Genomic DNA, 16,750 nt, shown 5'->3' with positions numbered 1-16,750 from the left:
GAAATTGGTAATAAGAATGAATACCTCCAATTCAGGCTGTGGGTCTGAGATGTGATGGTGAAAAATTGTGTCAAGGCACCTTAACAAAAAGTGTCTAAAACTTCCCTGAAATGACACCTTTACCTTGTGAATGACTGTTATTCTTGAGCTTGTTACATTCTCAATGACCTTTTGCATTAAATTTATTTTTAATATAACATCTAAAACTTTTTAAAAATAAGAGCCTTAAATACCAATCACCAATCAACCAAAATTAGTCAACATATCACCCCGAACCTCCCTGCCTTTTATTCCCTCTAATGCCAAAACCTTCCCAGCACTGTACAATTTATGGATACATCAGGGAATAAATACAATGTAATACAGTGTAATAAAGTTACAATGGCTAAGCCACCTTAACGTTTTGGTCTTAGCCCGTGACAGAGTAGAAGACTGCGGAGAGATAGTGAAGGCCTATAAAAATGGACTATATTCGTAAAGGTAGGGCTTGACTCCTTATACTTACAACAACAATAGCCTCTGAAGAAAAACTTGTTAAGTTCGCAATGTCAGGCCGCACTATTTTTTTTTTAGATTCCTTTAACTTGACATATTATTCTCTTGGGATGTGATTTTGTCTACCTTACTTTTGAAATGAAAGAGCTTAGTCTGGATTAAACATTGTTTTTTTTGGTCTACTCACAGGTCGTCCACACTTCTTCTCTTCCTCCTTGTGCTGCTGCCTCCTCCTTGATCAGCACACTCTGATTCTGAGAAAATCGCATCTCTGAGAATGACGATGGGTTCATCACACACACCCTGCCAACACAAGCTGATGTCTAGATCCACGTCATAGATAGTATTATGGGGCCGCTCTATATCATACCTACATGCACATAGACAATTGTAGAGACATGTTCAAATTAAATGTAGTATGGAAACCAAGAAACCAAGTGTTCTTTTCTGTGCTGAGGGAAAAAAAAGGTACTCAGAGCCTCAGTTTAACTGCTAATTTGTAATGTACAGGGTGAGTCCACAAAAACGAAACCCAAATGTCGGGACCATTGTTTTAGTGAAGTTCTAAATGTAGCACTTTAAAAATCTGAGATATGAAAGCTCAATTCATAAGCTTTCTTTTAGTGCAAGAATCATTCAAATCACTCGTACTTTTCAAGTTACGGACTTTTAAACACAACTACCATTTTAAAGTTCTGCCCACGGATTACAAAATGGTAAGTGTTCTTTCAGCCAAACGAAAACAAATCACATAGGGATGTGTGTGAATTGTTTTTGTTTTGCTGAAAGAAGGTACATCTTTTGTGTGATCCGTGGACAGAACTTTAAAATGGTGGTTGTGTGAACAATTCCATAACTTAGTACTTCCAAGTACTTGAGTGATTTAAATGATTCTTGCACTAAAAGAAAGCTTTTGAATTGGGCTTTTATATCCTAGATTTTGAAAGTGCTACATGCAGAAATTCGCTAAAACAATAGTCCCGACATTTGGGTTTCGTTTTTTTTTTTTACTCACCCTGTATTAATTATAGCATATTTGTGACCCGCTCTGCAAAAATGAGTCACATGTCTCCAAAGCCACTTTTGAGCTAAAGGTCTTTGAAAGAATGTTGCACAGTGTTTAAGCAACTGGAATCCTCAACAGTTTGGTTTGATGAAAATGGACATTGTGTAGAATTTAAAATGTTGAGGATTCCAACTGCTTAAACACTGTGCAACATTCTTTCAAAGACCTTTAGCTCAAAAGTGGCTTTGGAGACATGTGACTCATTTTTGCAGAGCAGGTCACATTTGTTGTTGAGATCACATGCATTGAGTATTGCACTGTTAAGGATTCTTTGTGTTTTTGGCATACGCTGCTGTCATGTACAGTACACTGAGTGAAGGGTGTCAGCAATGACGTCTGTCACTCATATCATACAGCAGGCGTGAGAAAGATTTTTATTTTTAAGCGACCTTGAATCCTCTATCCTGAATGGTTGATCCATGGCAAGAATAGTGTGATATTATCCTCCTACCATGGTCAATAGCACTCAGTGTATTGTGCTATTCCAAGATACATGTGTTTACGTGCCATATTTGCACGCCTGTAATTGGATGACCACTGAATAGTGATCCCAGCTTGCATGTTGCTTCTTTACTGTGTGTCAGGTTTTCTTTAAGATAAGTTTGTCCACTTGGCCTTAGGCTCGTAGCATATGAGACACAGATGCACTACAATATTTTGTGTCCCACTCAAACTCGTGTGATAAAAATAATCCATCTTTACACTCAAACACCACATCACAAAGTTTTTACAATGAGCAGAGGTGAGTGAAACTACGGTTTTTAAGCAGTTGCAGAGTTAGACCTGTTGAAAGGGGATTTAATTTGTTACCCCACAGACCAACTCCCATTTTCAAGCATGTGATGATTCCTTTAAAAAAGGCTAATCTTACTCAAGCATATTGGTGCTGAGTTCCGCCAGGAATTTTGCAACTGTGTACTGACAGCTGCCCATCTTGATAACATGTATGCCTGCCCTGTTTACAATCGTTTGGATTTTTGTAACTCTCTGTTTGGATTTTTGTAACTCTATGTTGTATCAACTACCCCGTAACCAACTTGCTCGTCTACGAAGTCTCCAAAATTCTGCTGCTTGTATTGTGACCCTGGCTTCCTCTAGAGCCCATATCACCCCAATTTTGCAGTCTCTGCGCAGTCTCCCTGTTGCTAACGGGTTAAGTACAAACTGTTACTGCTTGTTTTTCATTGCCTGCATGTTTACGTTTACGTCAGTGACTCAGCAGAATGCATCAGTTTGGATGTAATGCCAAGGGGGTGACTGGTGCTTGTGTGCAGTGCAGACATATAAGTGCTTAAAGACAAATATAACTTGAAGAAACAAGGGTGTCGAAGAGGAAGAGGAAGACGAAGAAAAACGACACTTGTGCAATTTCCAATGACATGAATGAGGTGCAAGTAAAAATCAGCAACTGCTTAGAGGCTGGTCGGTACTCCTCCCTTGAACGCCTCAACAGTCGGGGCAGACAACACCACATCAGGGAGGGCGTTCCATAGTTGAAATGTTCTGCAGAAGGAGGGGTACCCGTAGAGTTGGGTGCAGCTGGTGATGATCTGTAGTTAACCGAGATGGGAGACAGATTGAGAGCTGGCTTAATGGCAACAATGCTGCGCTGTATCTTGTAAAGCATGACCAAACTTCATGCTGCTTGTCTTCTCCATTCAACGGAGTTCCACTGGAGTTCTTGGCGCATAGTAGACACACTCTCCCAGTGGTGGTATTTTTGGAGCACAAACCTGGCAGCACGGCGTTGAATGCTATCTTTTGTGGTATACCTGTAGGGGCTCCAAGCTTGGCTGCTGTACCCCAGATGTGGTCTGACGAAACCGATGTAAACTTGTTCTTGTATCTTCTGGGAGCAAGTTCTCAAGTTGCGATGCATGAGTCCAAGCATTCTGTTGGCTTTGGAGGTGATTTTATTCATGTCCTTTGACCATGCCATATAGGTGGAAAATGTAAGGCCCAGGTAAGGGTAGTCGGTGACGGAAGTAACCTGGTTGTCGCCTAGATGGTACTGGATATCTATGATGATGCGACGATGGTTGAACCTCATCAGGTGACACTTGTTTGTGTTAAACAACATTTGCTAGTCAAGGGACCATTAGTGAAGTCGGTCGAGATCTTGCTGTAACTTGACGCTGTCGCTGGTGTTGGAAACGGACCTGTAAATGAGGCAGTCTTCTGTGAACAAGCGCAGTTTGGAGGCAATGGCCAGATGGCAAATCATTGATAAATGTGAGGAAAATGAGTGGTCCCAGTACGGTACCCTGGTACCCCAGATGTAACGGGTACCCAGTCAAAAGACTGACCGTCGTTGCGTTGACAACCCGTTGGGATCGTTGAGTTAAGAAATTTTCTACCCACAACAGGAGAGGGCCTCTGATGCCATAGTTGTCAAGTTTCAGAAGAAGCCGTTGATGTGGTACATGGTCAAATGCCTTGGAAAAATCGAGCACAATGGCATCAACCTGTTCATGATCATCGATGGACTTGGCTAGATCTTGAGTCGTTATTATCAATTGCGTTACACAGGAACGCCCTCGGCAAAAACCATGTTGGTCTTTGGCACGAATGTGATATTGATTGTAATGTTTCATGATGTTGCTGAAGATTATGTGTTCCAAGAGCTTGCTTCAGATTGATGTGATTGAGACTGGGCATTAATTGGACGGCACACTCCTTTCTCCTTTCGTAAAGATGGGTGATAAGTTTGTTACACTCCAGTCTGATGGAACAATGCCTGTGTCCAAGGATTTTTGGAAGATGTATGTGAGGACTGGAGAAATCTCATCAGTGAACTGTTTTAGCAGTCCAGCAGGAATAGTATCAGGCCCAGTTGCCTTTTTGATGTCCAAAGATTGCAAGAGCTTGATAACCCCATCACACGTGACATTTATATGGTCCATAGAAGGGAATACAGACTAACTTAGCTCTGGCATGGTGGAGACTTTTTCACATGTGAAAACAGACCGGAATTGGTCATTAAATGCGGTCACATTTCCCTTGCTATCAAAGATAACTTTGCCATCTGCCTTAAGGGAAGAGATGGTAGTAGGCTCCTTTTTTTTTACATTAATACATTTCCAGAATGATTTGTTTGATGTATCAGAAGTATCACTGAACATGTTGTTCTGGAATGACCCATAGTTCCATCTGCATTTTTTCTGCAACTCCTTCTGGAAGGTACGGTAGTTTGACCAATCACCTGATATCTGGGTTGAATTTGCTTTGTTATACAGTCTTTGTTTCTTTTTGACAGCCGTCTCACTTCTTCTGTAAGCCATGGTTTTGACTGATTTGGCCCTGGACATTTAAGAAGGTATGTGCTTATTTATTAAGCTACATGTAGTTATTTCAGACTTGAACACGTTCCAGTTGTCTTGGACTGATTGTTGATCAGGATTAGGCCTACTGCTGAAGAAAGAGGCATGAAAGACAGTTAGATCAGAACAGAGGCTATCCATATCACCCTTGCTGTAAAGGAAAATTCTCCTTGGTTGCTTTCTGCTTGTCTTTGGTTTAAAGTTGATTGTGAAGCAGACCATAAGATGGTAACTGATACCATCGGTGATATGACAATTCTCAATAAAATAGGTGTGAGTGGTTAGAACTAAGTCCAGGATTTTACGGGCAGCATCCGAAATTCTAGTGGGTTCTTTGACCGTCTGATCCATAAAGAACTTGTTGCATATTTCAAGCAGGGAAGAGTATTCCTCAATACAACATAAGGTTATTATTAAACTCCGTACAATCCACCGAGATGTTTGAGATCTTCTAATGATTCTTTGCTTGTTGTCCCTCGCACTAACACTTCCTGGGGAGATTGATCCTTTTCTCACGTGAGTCTTTATCTTTGGAACAAACTGCCTCTCATTATTCCTAATCTCTCATCGGTTTTTCAATTTAAAGTTGCCCTAAAGACTTACTTATTGCAGAATACTCACAATATCTTGGTTTGATTATATTCAAATGTGTAACGGGATGGAATTTATGGCCCCCATTTCTTAATTTCCTAGACAACACCGGCCTAGGTTGATGGGTCATTAAGAATGGGATCGTTGTTTGGCAGTGTGAGTGGGCAGCAGAACTTGCAGTCACCCACAGGTCCTTTCACTTGGCTACTGGGCTCTGTCACAGGCAGACCGTTCCAATTAATCTGTCTCTGCCTCCAAATTTGAACCTCCAATAAAGTTCGTCCCCTGTCCTGCTCTAGGTGAGTCTGATATTACCCATATCTTACTTGTTTTCCTAGGTTAAAGGTTCATTCTTTCCTTAAAAGTTTAGACCAAGTCGCCACCTGTCATATGACTGTATCTTTTGCCTTTCATGCTATGTTACTGTAGTTTCGAACTGAAGTTGCTAATTATAAGTTGCCCGCATCACTAGTACCCAAGTTCCACCACAAAGCTTCCAGTAATGAAATGTCAATTTGATTGTTCTAACATGTACTTCTACAAAGTTTAGACCAGCACCATGTGAATTGCATTTTCCTTTGATCTTTGAACTGATCTGTGATCTTATATTATTGGATACTATTTTATCAAGAACAGATGATGCACTACAAGAGTGGCACATTTTACTGATTTACTATTTTGCCCGATGTCACAGAACATTGGCTCTTGCGCCATGATCATCATTTTTAATTGGATATTGGCGCATTTTAAATTGCAATACCTAAAGTATGAGCGACCTTACCTGATTTTCAGAACGCCCAGGTTTTTCTCAAAGGAATGAGCTGGGGAGATAAGAAACGAAATAATCATAAGTTAGTCGTTAAACACTAGCAATATGCAAGTTTTAGTTGAAAGTTTATATTTAAAGATATAGTCCATCATTTGTAATTTGTGCATTTTGTTCGTTTGAAGCAACAAAAGTGTTCAAAATCTAATGAAGGATACTAAACAACTAACCTGATGAAGTTTCAGCTCAGCTTTAGCTGTATATTTCGAGAAAAACAACATTCTAGGATCTCAATTTCAAATCAAAAGTTGCTGAGTCATGTTTTGAATTGTTTTGAATTGCAGCTTTACGCGATGTCGCGCACTGATCTGACGAATTATAGCAACCACGCGCGCCTGTGCGTCGTGCCAATGCTTGCGCGCGCTGCGCCGAATAACAAAACGAACTACTAATTTAAATTTTCCAACGGTGCGTCTTAAGACGCACCGTTGGAAAGGCCTTCTTTCGTTGATTACTTCAAAATGATAGCTTGCCAGAAAGAATAATTTCACAGAGAGTTTAGTCCACTTACTATCTTTCAACCAAGTATGTTTTTTAACAATAATATGCCAGTTACTTTTTCGGATGGCTGCAAATGATGGACTATAGCTTAAAAAAAAAGAAATCACCTTTAACAGAGGCAACATTGGGAACACTTGTATATATTCAACAAAAACACAACAACCAGTCTCAGAATGAATGCATACGAGTTGAAAGTGTTGTGACATTATGGAAGCAACACAAACGCCAGGAATATGTCCCAAGAGGACAACAAAAGGCAGACAGGAGACAAATTGCGGAGTATTTAGGAGAAGAACCAACAGAGAACCAAGAAAACAAAGAGAAATGTTTCAAGCAGGATATTATAGCAAATCAGTGAGCGATTTTCATCAATACATCACTATTTCAATTATAAGTTATTTTGGTAAATATTAGTTACACTATTAGAAAAATTTAATGGGGAAAATGCATCTTTTGAAACAAAAAGGTTGACAATGGAATATTTCTTACTCTGCAGTAGTTGTATGCCAATCGTTTCAACATGACTCCATTTCTCAAATCCAAATGAGAAAGTGCGAGCACAGGGATCCAGCTTGACCCAGACAGAAAATGACCTCTGAACTATGCCCAGGTCAAAGTTCAAGCAACAACCAACCCCTAGACATGACTGATCAAGGGAACAGAATGGTGCGACAGCTGATGGTACAGCAAGGAAACTGCAGCCTGTCAACAACAAAAAAACAGATGTCCCTAATTATACTGTTTTACAAGATTATGGTTAAAAAGACCAAACTGTGCCCTTGTATTGTTGGCTGAAACTAAACGTTTGAACGAAAATAAGAAAAAAATACGGGCAATGCACTGTAGAGAAGAGTCGATCTGTACCCTTTGTACACACCGCAAGGGACTTGCTACCAGATTTGGACGGAGCACTATGAATATTTACATTCGCTTGGATCAAGAGAAAAATATCCCCACTCTAATAATGGATGCTTCCAACGCAATATAGGTGGGCTATCATTGTCCCTCTCTATGGAAACATAACGCAGATGCATTTCGCCAGGTGCATGAATAAATAACCATCCGAATTCATATACATCAAGTCGTTAGAAATGTCGAGGCCGGAAATTAAAGATACGCACAAAACACAGCGCCATGCTAATACATACTGGGGGCCCCGCAGACAGGCCACGACTGTCTAGTGACTTGTCCTCAAATCTACCTAAAGTTCAGAATGCATGTGCTTTGGTCTGATGTCCATTAACTTGCCTGTGGTTGCTGGTGTGATTTGCTCTGGTGGACCGCTGCATGGTTGAGGTAGGAGAACATCAGCGCTGACACTCAGACGGTTCACCACGAGGCCGCTAGCATAATCTCCAATATCACCTACTCAGAAATAGATTAATAGCCATGAGTTCAACTTCAAATTTCGTGTAAGACTGCATAGATAGATAGATAGATTAATAAATGGTTTAAAAATCACAAGTGCTTTCTATGATCACAGAATTACCGCAAAGTGTTCTGTCAATATTTTTTTTTTTTTTTGATTTAGTTTATTTATTTTGTTTTGCTAGACATCTAGGCAAATGCCTGGTGGTAAAGAGGGTCTTGAAACTCCTTTTTGTTCACAATTTTTTGAACAAACAAATAAAAACATGCTTTCCACAATCACCTTAAAGGATAAAAAGGTCCCCTATCCCCCCTCCCAAGATCTGTGCCTGCTGAACTATAAGACTTACCCAAGTCTTGAGCCCACTCCAAAGTTCCGTTTGGGTTACAGAATGGTATCGGTGCTGTGAAGTCCTGAAGGATGACAATGTCAGGAGCACAGACTCCAGCGATGCAGAGTTGCAGAGAGAAGGAGAGGAGCAAGTTACGGTTGTCTGTGGTCTTGTCGATTGTGAAGGTGAGCAAGACGGCATCACTCAGTCTTTCCCTTGTCACTTTGCCCCACTTGTAACTGCAGACATTTCAAAAATGTTGTATTACAATCACTCACAGTATTATATCCATGTAGAATTTTGAGTATTTGGAAAAGTAAACCGCATTATTAAAGCAGGTTTCAATATTGACCATTTTCGATTGCAATGAAAAGTCCACAAAACAAGTGGTTCGTGGACCGCATGTGTCGCCCTTTTTCGCGGGCGATCCCTATATTTGTGTTTTGTGTTTAGAAGAAAAGTCGAATGTCTTCCCATCCAAGTGTAACTGCATCCAAGTTTGTGGAAAATGTTACATTGCTTATGAAGCCCATTTCAACAATGACCTCTAATGACCCCTACATGGCCTTTGACCTCAGTCATCCGATGAAGACTTGTGTCTAATTCCCACCCAAGGGTCACTACATCCAAGTTTCATCAAAATCCATGAAAGCATGTAGAAGTTTTACACGTTTGTGAAAAATGTAACCTGCACTTCTGTGGATTGCATTATAATTGACCTCATTTGACCTTTGACCTATGACCTTTGACCTGATATGTATTGCACATTATTTTTGGTACTCAATTACCCTTGTGTCTCAGTTTTAATGAAATTCCGGTGAATACTTTGGCAATGACAGTATTTGAAAAGCTTTAACGTAAACTTTAACATACGGACAGGCGGACATACTGAATTTAGGACTTGTACGTGTCTCCCAAACATTCGTTTGGGCGACACAATAAACTACATACCTTAAAAGGGTGACATTGTAACTCCAGTTCTCAAATCCAACACTCAGTTTGAAATCACAGGGGTCTACAATCAGCCAGGCCCTCAGGGTACGACTGATGATGCCGAGGTCTACTGCTAGACAACACTCCACCCCTAGGCAGGATTCTGAATAGTGACATACACCTCCTGACGGAAGTGTGGGCAGAGAGGGGAGGTGTGGACACACTACAGGAAACATAAGAAAAAAAAGAAACATGGACTATAGTTAAATTAAAATCACAAGTGCTTTTTGTAATGTTTATTCACTGTGTGAGAAACATGAGGCCTGATTCCAGTTAATGAAAATGTGAAATTGAAAAAAAAATAGAAGCACGAACAAGGATTTCAATTTTGAAACACCTTTCGTTAAGTTTAATCCAACAGGTAAAAATGGAACCTTATTTTTTTCTCAGGAGATTGGGGGGTGGGGGTCTTTTAGAGTGGCAAATCCAAGATTTTTTGGAAAACAGGGGATCTGACCTTTGGTACTTCCACTCCTTGTGAGTAAATCGGTGTTTAGGATATTACATGGTTATTTTCTTTAACTCTAAGGGAAGGAATGCCAGTGGGTTTTGGCTCCAGGGCACTCACCTCGCAATACCTCATGTGTTTTATTGACAATGAATTGTATTTTGACAATGAAAGTACAATACATACATTTGTGTATTGCCACATAGTAAGTATGTGCATTGACAAGTGACATCACGATGACGTTATCATCATGGGTGTAACGCAATGTCATATTAAAGGTGCAGTTCATAAAATCCTGAATGTAGAGAACTAATAATTTGTCAAACTGGGTTGAAACTTTGCATGAACATTGACAGGAATGTATTCTAGGTCAAAATTGATGTCACGTCATGATGACATCATCATATGATTTTACCTGGATTTTTGAAATTTTTTTCAAACATATTTTCAGCATTTTTTTAAAAGCAATATTCTCTTTATCTAGCAAACAAATCCTGGTAACATCTTATTTCACATGTTTGATAGGTCATGATTACGAGCACGAATTTGTAAAAAATAACTTGTGACATCATTACGATGTCATAAAATGTTGTTTATAAAGAACTAAATATCTAATTGTCATGGATCTTTTGCCTTGCATGAAACTGATCATTTACGACGCAAAAAAGCCACAAACATAGAAAAACTCAAAATGTGGAAAAGCCCTATGTTCTGTTCCACGAACATACATAGATCGACTTTTTATGTTTATTTTCTTCGTGGGCGCAACACAAGGATTCATTTTCTGGCCTGTGAAGGGATGAAATGAAATAACAGATTTTCACCCAAAACATGAAAAAGCCGGAATCCTGGCTTAAACTTAAAAACTGGCATCCCTGTGTGGATGTATAGCTTGTAACTTCGAGCCACAAGTTTTTTAATAATTGATTAAACCATATTTTTTTGTGATGGGTCATTTTCCATGAGATAAAGGGGGAGGGGTGGTCAGTCCACCTTGATGCCCCCTGCATATAAGATGCCCTCCTTTTTCCTTTTTTTTCTAAGTGATTATAGGTGATACAGTTGATAAAATGGACTTTTTCCAGTAATAAAACATAGGGATGGCTATTTGAATAAACAGATCCACTTTTGCCATAAGGTCTACTCTGATATTTCTTGATAGATTAATAAATGTACAAAGAGGCTTCCACTCCCTAGTGCCAATCGCATGGATCTCGGATTTCCAGCTAAATGGGGGTTATGTGTGCTTTGAAAATATCAGTAAACAAATGTCACTAAAGTACATGCATTGTGCGAAATCTTATGGAAGCAAGCTTTGGATGTTTGGAGCATCACAGCAATTAAGAAACCGACCCAACAATGAGCACCTCAAATTAGCACGGGACAATACTAATGCCCCTACCTCCAGACTGACTAGGCTGGATCACAGGTGGGCACGGTGAGGCCGAGACTAGACAAGATGGTAAGCCAAGAGCCTGAGCCACAGCCTCAAATCCAGCGTCCAGGCTTCCCAGCTGAGAGATTGAGGTTATACCTAGCAGTAATAAACAAAAACTGCATTATTTGATGTCAGTGAAACACAATGTCAACATACCACAATTGGCTCTGTCTACAAGTGTCCCCTCAATGGTAAAATAGGGAGAGGTGAGAAAGACCACTGGGGAGAGACATTTGATTGTCGATGATGCTTGACGTTCATGTGAAGATGCTATAATTTAAATGAACATTCAGAAAAAAAAATTAATTGTGCGTACTTTGTGCTATACATGCACAAACCTGTCTGCACACGCGCGTCTGTCCCGTCCACTAGGCTCTCAAAAGTAATTGAAAAGCAGCCTTTCTTGTTCGCACACGCATCGCAAAGGATTGGGTAAAATAATGAAGCTGTTTGGGTACATTCATGGAGAACCATCTCTTATTAGCAAGCTACTATGTATAGCAATAGACTGACACAATAAGCCCTGCCTCAAGATACTCTGACCAATCAAAGCCATGATTACTGTCTGATATGCTTGCACAAAGTCTGACATTTGTGCATGTGTGAATATAATGACGGGCTCAGCTAGAACATGTAGTGTGCAATGGAGAGGTGTGGGTGTTGTTACCTGGTGCGCGGTGGGGCTTAAAGGATCGGCCAACTACTTTTTGTCAATTCATATAAGTACTTCAAAAAATACTCATACTGGGGGGCACATAAGGAGTCCGGGAGGTTGAAAAGAAATCTTAGATACGAGTGCAGCTGAGTCTCAGAATGAAACTGATCACACTTGCCTCAAACAAAATCAACCCTTTTTATGGCACATTAAAAACTGACCATTATTATGAATACTTTATTATTATATGGACAATTTCACGGCGCATTGTAATGGTTGTGGGGCGGGTTTTCTTTGGTGGGATTGATGTCAGAAGAACTCTATACACACTTCAAATCATTGCTGACAAAAATCAATTGTCAAAAAAATCTGCCAAGTGCCCCCCTGCCCTGCCCCCCCCCCCCCCCCCCCTCTGGATACGCCACTGCACTGACCACAAGATGTGGCAGCATATCAGTACGCCTACTCATATATCGTTGGGTGCACTCAAGGTCTCCTATGGTTCACTAAAAAAATATATATCATCATCAACTTTTCCAGATGAACCAGTGGAATTCACATAAACATTCCATTAAGGCAATTTTAGTCCTACCTGGTAAATTCTTCCAGGATATGGTTCCGTTGGGGTAGCACATAGGAAGAGGGGATACTGCACCATCTAAGATCATGAGTTGTCCTGTACATTGACCATCGATGCATGCATCTATGGACAGACTCATTGATATCTCACCATCAATAAGCTCCAAGGTGTACCTGCATTGGCAAACACATAGCAAAAAAGAAAGATCTTGTGAAAAAAATGTTTTTGTAAAATAGACGAGCACTTTTGACATTATAAATGTTGGCACTCAAAAAGGCTCTTATAGAGTAAAGTGCTAGAGTTACAATAACACAAAGTATGGGCAATCAAAAACTACATGTAATTTATATTTTCTCCTGTGCCATAATTTTAGTTTATTATATTTCATTTTATTCAGATAATAATTACAAAGAATGGATCACCAGGGAGACATTCCCATAGACTTATGCACCATTGGCATTTTTACTATTAAGGGACTACTTTGGGGACCCATAATCTCATACATAGAACATACAGCTTGAAAATCATTTTCAAAGGTTATGGCCCTCATGATAACAATGGACAGTGAATGCATTCTCTTTTTTTTTGCATTCCTCGCGTATTTGGAATACTTCATATCAGTAGAATGATCCATTAAACCCACCGCATGATGTTCTGACCCGTCACAGCCTTGACTGTTTGACATCCTTTTGAAATTACTCATGCATATCTACAAGTCACAACACTGCACAGCTCCCCCGTACTTGGTTGAACTTCTTTCCTTTCATGAACCTGGTAGGGAGGGGCTCAGGTCTTCATCTAATAAATCCTGCTTACGGACAACTATCACCACCAAGAGTACAATAGAAAAAGCATTTTCCACTGCAGGTCCTAAAGAATGGAACAAGATCTCGTCACACAACAGAGACTCCCACTCTATCCACATTTTCAAGAGCCTTTAAAACTCTTCGCTCTTACCACTAGCTCTTCTTGATTGTTTCTTCTCTGTAAAGCGCTTTGATCTTGCTAAAAGCACAATACAAATCAACCGTTTATTATCATTTTTATTATTATTTTGTGAATGAAGCACATGGCTGGGAAATGCCATGTGGCATTGGAGAGGCGTACCCGTTGTTCCCCACATACAGAGTGGGCGGGGCCTAATGGATCAGTTGATTCTTAAAGAGTTAAAACAGTTTACCTGAGCATGACAAAGTTTCCAATAGTGATCTCCCGACTTGTATCAAAATCCAGGTGTGAGAGGGATTTACTGTACTGCCAGTTGCCAAACTGTAGCGTCAGCTGGCCCAGGCATGGATCTACCACCATAGAGGCACTGAATGAGTGATGGAGCGGTCCAAGGTTCACATCCAGGCAGCACTGTATGCCAAAGCAAGTGTCAAGGATGCCACAGTGAGCCAGAGGGGTCAGGTTACTGGGAAACTGCATGCTGGGACAATCTGGAAGAAAATGAGGTTATAACACTAACATTTGATTGTGTGGTCCAAGGTTCACATCCAGGCAGCATTATATTTCAAAGCAATTGTTGAGGATGCCACAGTGAGCCAAAGGACTGGGAAGCTGCATGCTGGGACAATCTGGAAGAAAATGAGGTCGTCATGACAACAATCCTCGCAGTAATATGGAAATTTAACTACTTACATGTACATCATTCGAACGCGTAATTCATCTAGAAAACAAAACAGGAATATGACATAGAAAGATGGGCAAGTAAAACATGTTGTCTCAACTAAAACATTCAATTTTTCAAGTATTCTTTTTTGGTAAAATGTCAGCAAAAGGGTTAAGCACTACTACAAACAGCAACATTCAGTACTCATGCGGTTTTACTATAAAACGCCATTTATTTGTTTATATATTTTCTATTTTAACTGGGTAGCACATTCAGTGGAATCCACTGATCTCCCATGGGTCCCAGTAAAGAGAAGACAATGTGAAGAAATTACAGTTTTTGAGGTGGGACGAGAAGCCCAGAAGAGTAATCTGAGGAAAACCCACGGAATCAGGTAGGGACTGAAAACCCAATCCACATATTGGCCCAGGCGTGATTCGAACCCAGGTCACAGCGGTGGAAAGCGAGGAAAGTACCGCTACGCCAACCTGACTCCCCAAATTATACCAGTGTATCCCATGCAGCGTGTATGCAGCAAACACACTGTACATGTGTTGCATTCATGGTGCACAGCACCGTGGACAGTACACAGCACCGTGGACAGTGCAAGGCATGCAACTATTAACAACAAGACAGGGGTAACATTGAAAGAACAACACACCCCTGCACATCAACCGTTCCATACGACCAAAGCTCCCCTGAAGGCAAATGGCAAATGTTGACATTTTTTTTATCTCAAGGTAACTCAGACATGTCAGAAGAAAAGGTTTTTCCCACACAAAGCCATAAGCTTAGTGTATTACTTTACAGAGTCTCAGGGGCACATGTGCACCAGTGATGTAAATAACATCCAATTTAGTGGAGCGGGTTTTGGGTGTCCTTATATTCTGGAGTGGAACTCGTTAGATTAGGCCATAATTTCCTGCAGTACATATGGATAAATTGGCAGAGTCTCATCAGCCTCATCAATTGTTGTATTAGGAATAGATTACAAGAAACCTACTGCCATAAGACTGAGGCCCCATGGGGTTGAGACACGGTTGACTGCTGAAGAAGTCTGGGTCGATTCCAAGCTGTGATAGAAGGGCTAGCGATGCTCCCTGGATGACCTGTCCTGATATCATCTGTATGAAACCGTCCACTGGAGAAAGAAAACACCAAAGAAAGTGACAAATTTAGAGTTGCCTTGTGTTGTGAGGATGAGGACTGTGAGTTATTAAATGTGCCTTTTGCTAGTCACATCTTATTGAATTTTTAGTCATTTACCCTGTGTCTGAAACTGTCATTTTGTCTAGGGGTATGTATTTACTGAAATGTGCCGAAGTGAAAACTGAAGGCACAGCTGTGACAGATTGTAACATAGACTTACGTTGTTTACTTTGGGTAAAAGGGCCTTGAAATACAGAACACTACCAATGTCAGCAGGGATAGGCTAATTCCACGTTTGCGGGACAGACGTATCCCCAGCGTTTTGGGCTCTGAAGCGGTGACCTGACTTTATCTCAAAGCTTGTGTCTTTTCTTGTCTGCTCTAACTTTAAAAGTAATCTCTTGTAATGCGCTTTTGTTATTATAATGTAATGGTCACAATAAAAGTGTATTAATCATTAGTATTATTATCATTAAGTGCTCATTCTATTTCAGGCTCTCCAAGCTAGTAGGTACATAGAGATAACCTGAATGGAACATGCCACTCTTGATGTGATTGAATAGTTAATTCATATATAATTATACATTAAGTAGTATTAATTAACAGTAGTATTAATTAACAAGTCTTTTCAGTGATTATGGTTACTGTATAAATGGCAATCATAGTTTATAAAAAGTCCTTAGAATAGGTGAACCATGAGGCACCTTTCTGTAAACTCACCAGATAGATTGTAATTGCTGAAGCCTGGGTTGCATACAGGGATTGGGATGTTATGCTGTATGACAATGTCAGTGCACAGTCCATCAATACAATATTCTAGCATTACGCTCATCTCAAACTCTTGAGTATCATTCTGCTTGTTGATAGAGTATCTGGAAGGGGAGCAATAGTCATACCCTAGTCAAAACCTTGCATACTGTGTTTATACATAAAGCCAAAACTGCTGACACTGATTTAAGTATCGATTTTTTAATCCTTGCTGATGAAATTAATTTAACAACATTTACTCAGTGATATCTACAAGCTGTGTGAGAAAAAGTCACATCAAGCAAGCTGGTGACTATGCAGTGCTTGTGACATTATGCTGATTTTTCGTACTTACCTCAGATTCATTCCTGAAGCAATTGTGACTGTCATCTCTTTTCCTACAAATAAAAAAGTATCATGCTCTAGCATCTGTTAATTTCTTAACGTTGACAAGATCAATTTAAAGAAATCAAAATCAGTACAAACAAATTTTCTTCACACAGCAACGAAAGATACCACATAGTACAAGAGGTGAGGGCGAAACAGGGAAAAAAACAGGGGTTCAGAATACAAATCTTAAATTTGAATTTGACACACTCAAGTTGTTCCAGTAGTTATTGTAAAGTATA

General features: G+C 40.1%; 1 protein-coding gene across 1 annotated transcript in view; it reads right to left on the bottom strand.

The window, feature by feature from the left end:
• The window catches only part of LOC119732930, a 212,078-nt gene that overhangs the window by 103,725 nt on the left and 91,603 nt on the right, over positions 1 to 16,750 (bottom strand). Inside the window, exons 55-66 of the mRNA XM_038206513.1 lie at positions 16,477 to 16,519; positions 16,095 to 16,246; positions 15,229 to 15,366; positions 13,794 to 14,052; positions 12,626 to 12,786; positions 11,343 to 11,474; positions 9,451 to 9,655; positions 8,518 to 8,738; positions 8,048 to 8,164; positions 7,289 to 7,501; positions 6,254 to 6,293; positions 683 to 865 (exon numbers count right to left, since the gene is read on the bottom strand). Of these exons, the coding sequence (XP_038062441.1) occupies positions 683 to 865; positions 6,254 to 6,293; positions 7,289 to 7,501; positions 8,048 to 8,164; positions 8,518 to 8,738; positions 9,451 to 9,655; positions 11,343 to 11,474; positions 12,626 to 12,786; positions 13,794 to 14,052; positions 15,229 to 15,366; positions 16,095 to 16,246; positions 16,477 to 16,519 (1,864 nt within the window). The remainder of the gene's footprint in view (positions 1 to 682; positions 866 to 6,253; positions 6,294 to 7,288; positions 7,502 to 8,047; positions 8,165 to 8,517; positions 8,739 to 9,450; positions 9,656 to 11,342; positions 11,475 to 12,625; positions 12,787 to 13,793; positions 14,053 to 15,228; positions 15,367 to 16,094; positions 16,247 to 16,476; positions 16,520 to 16,750) is intronic.

This window comes from Patiria miniata, unplaced genomic scaffold (assembly GCF_015706575.1).
Source record: "Patiria miniata isolate m_02_andy unplaced genomic scaffold, ASM1570657v1 HiC_scaffold_1, whole genome shotgun sequence".
Classification (NCBI taxonomy): Eukaryota; Metazoa; Echinodermata; class Asteroidea; order Valvatida; family Asterinidae; genus Patiria; species Patiria miniata.
This window is presented reverse-complemented; position numbering and strand designations above follow the sequence as displayed.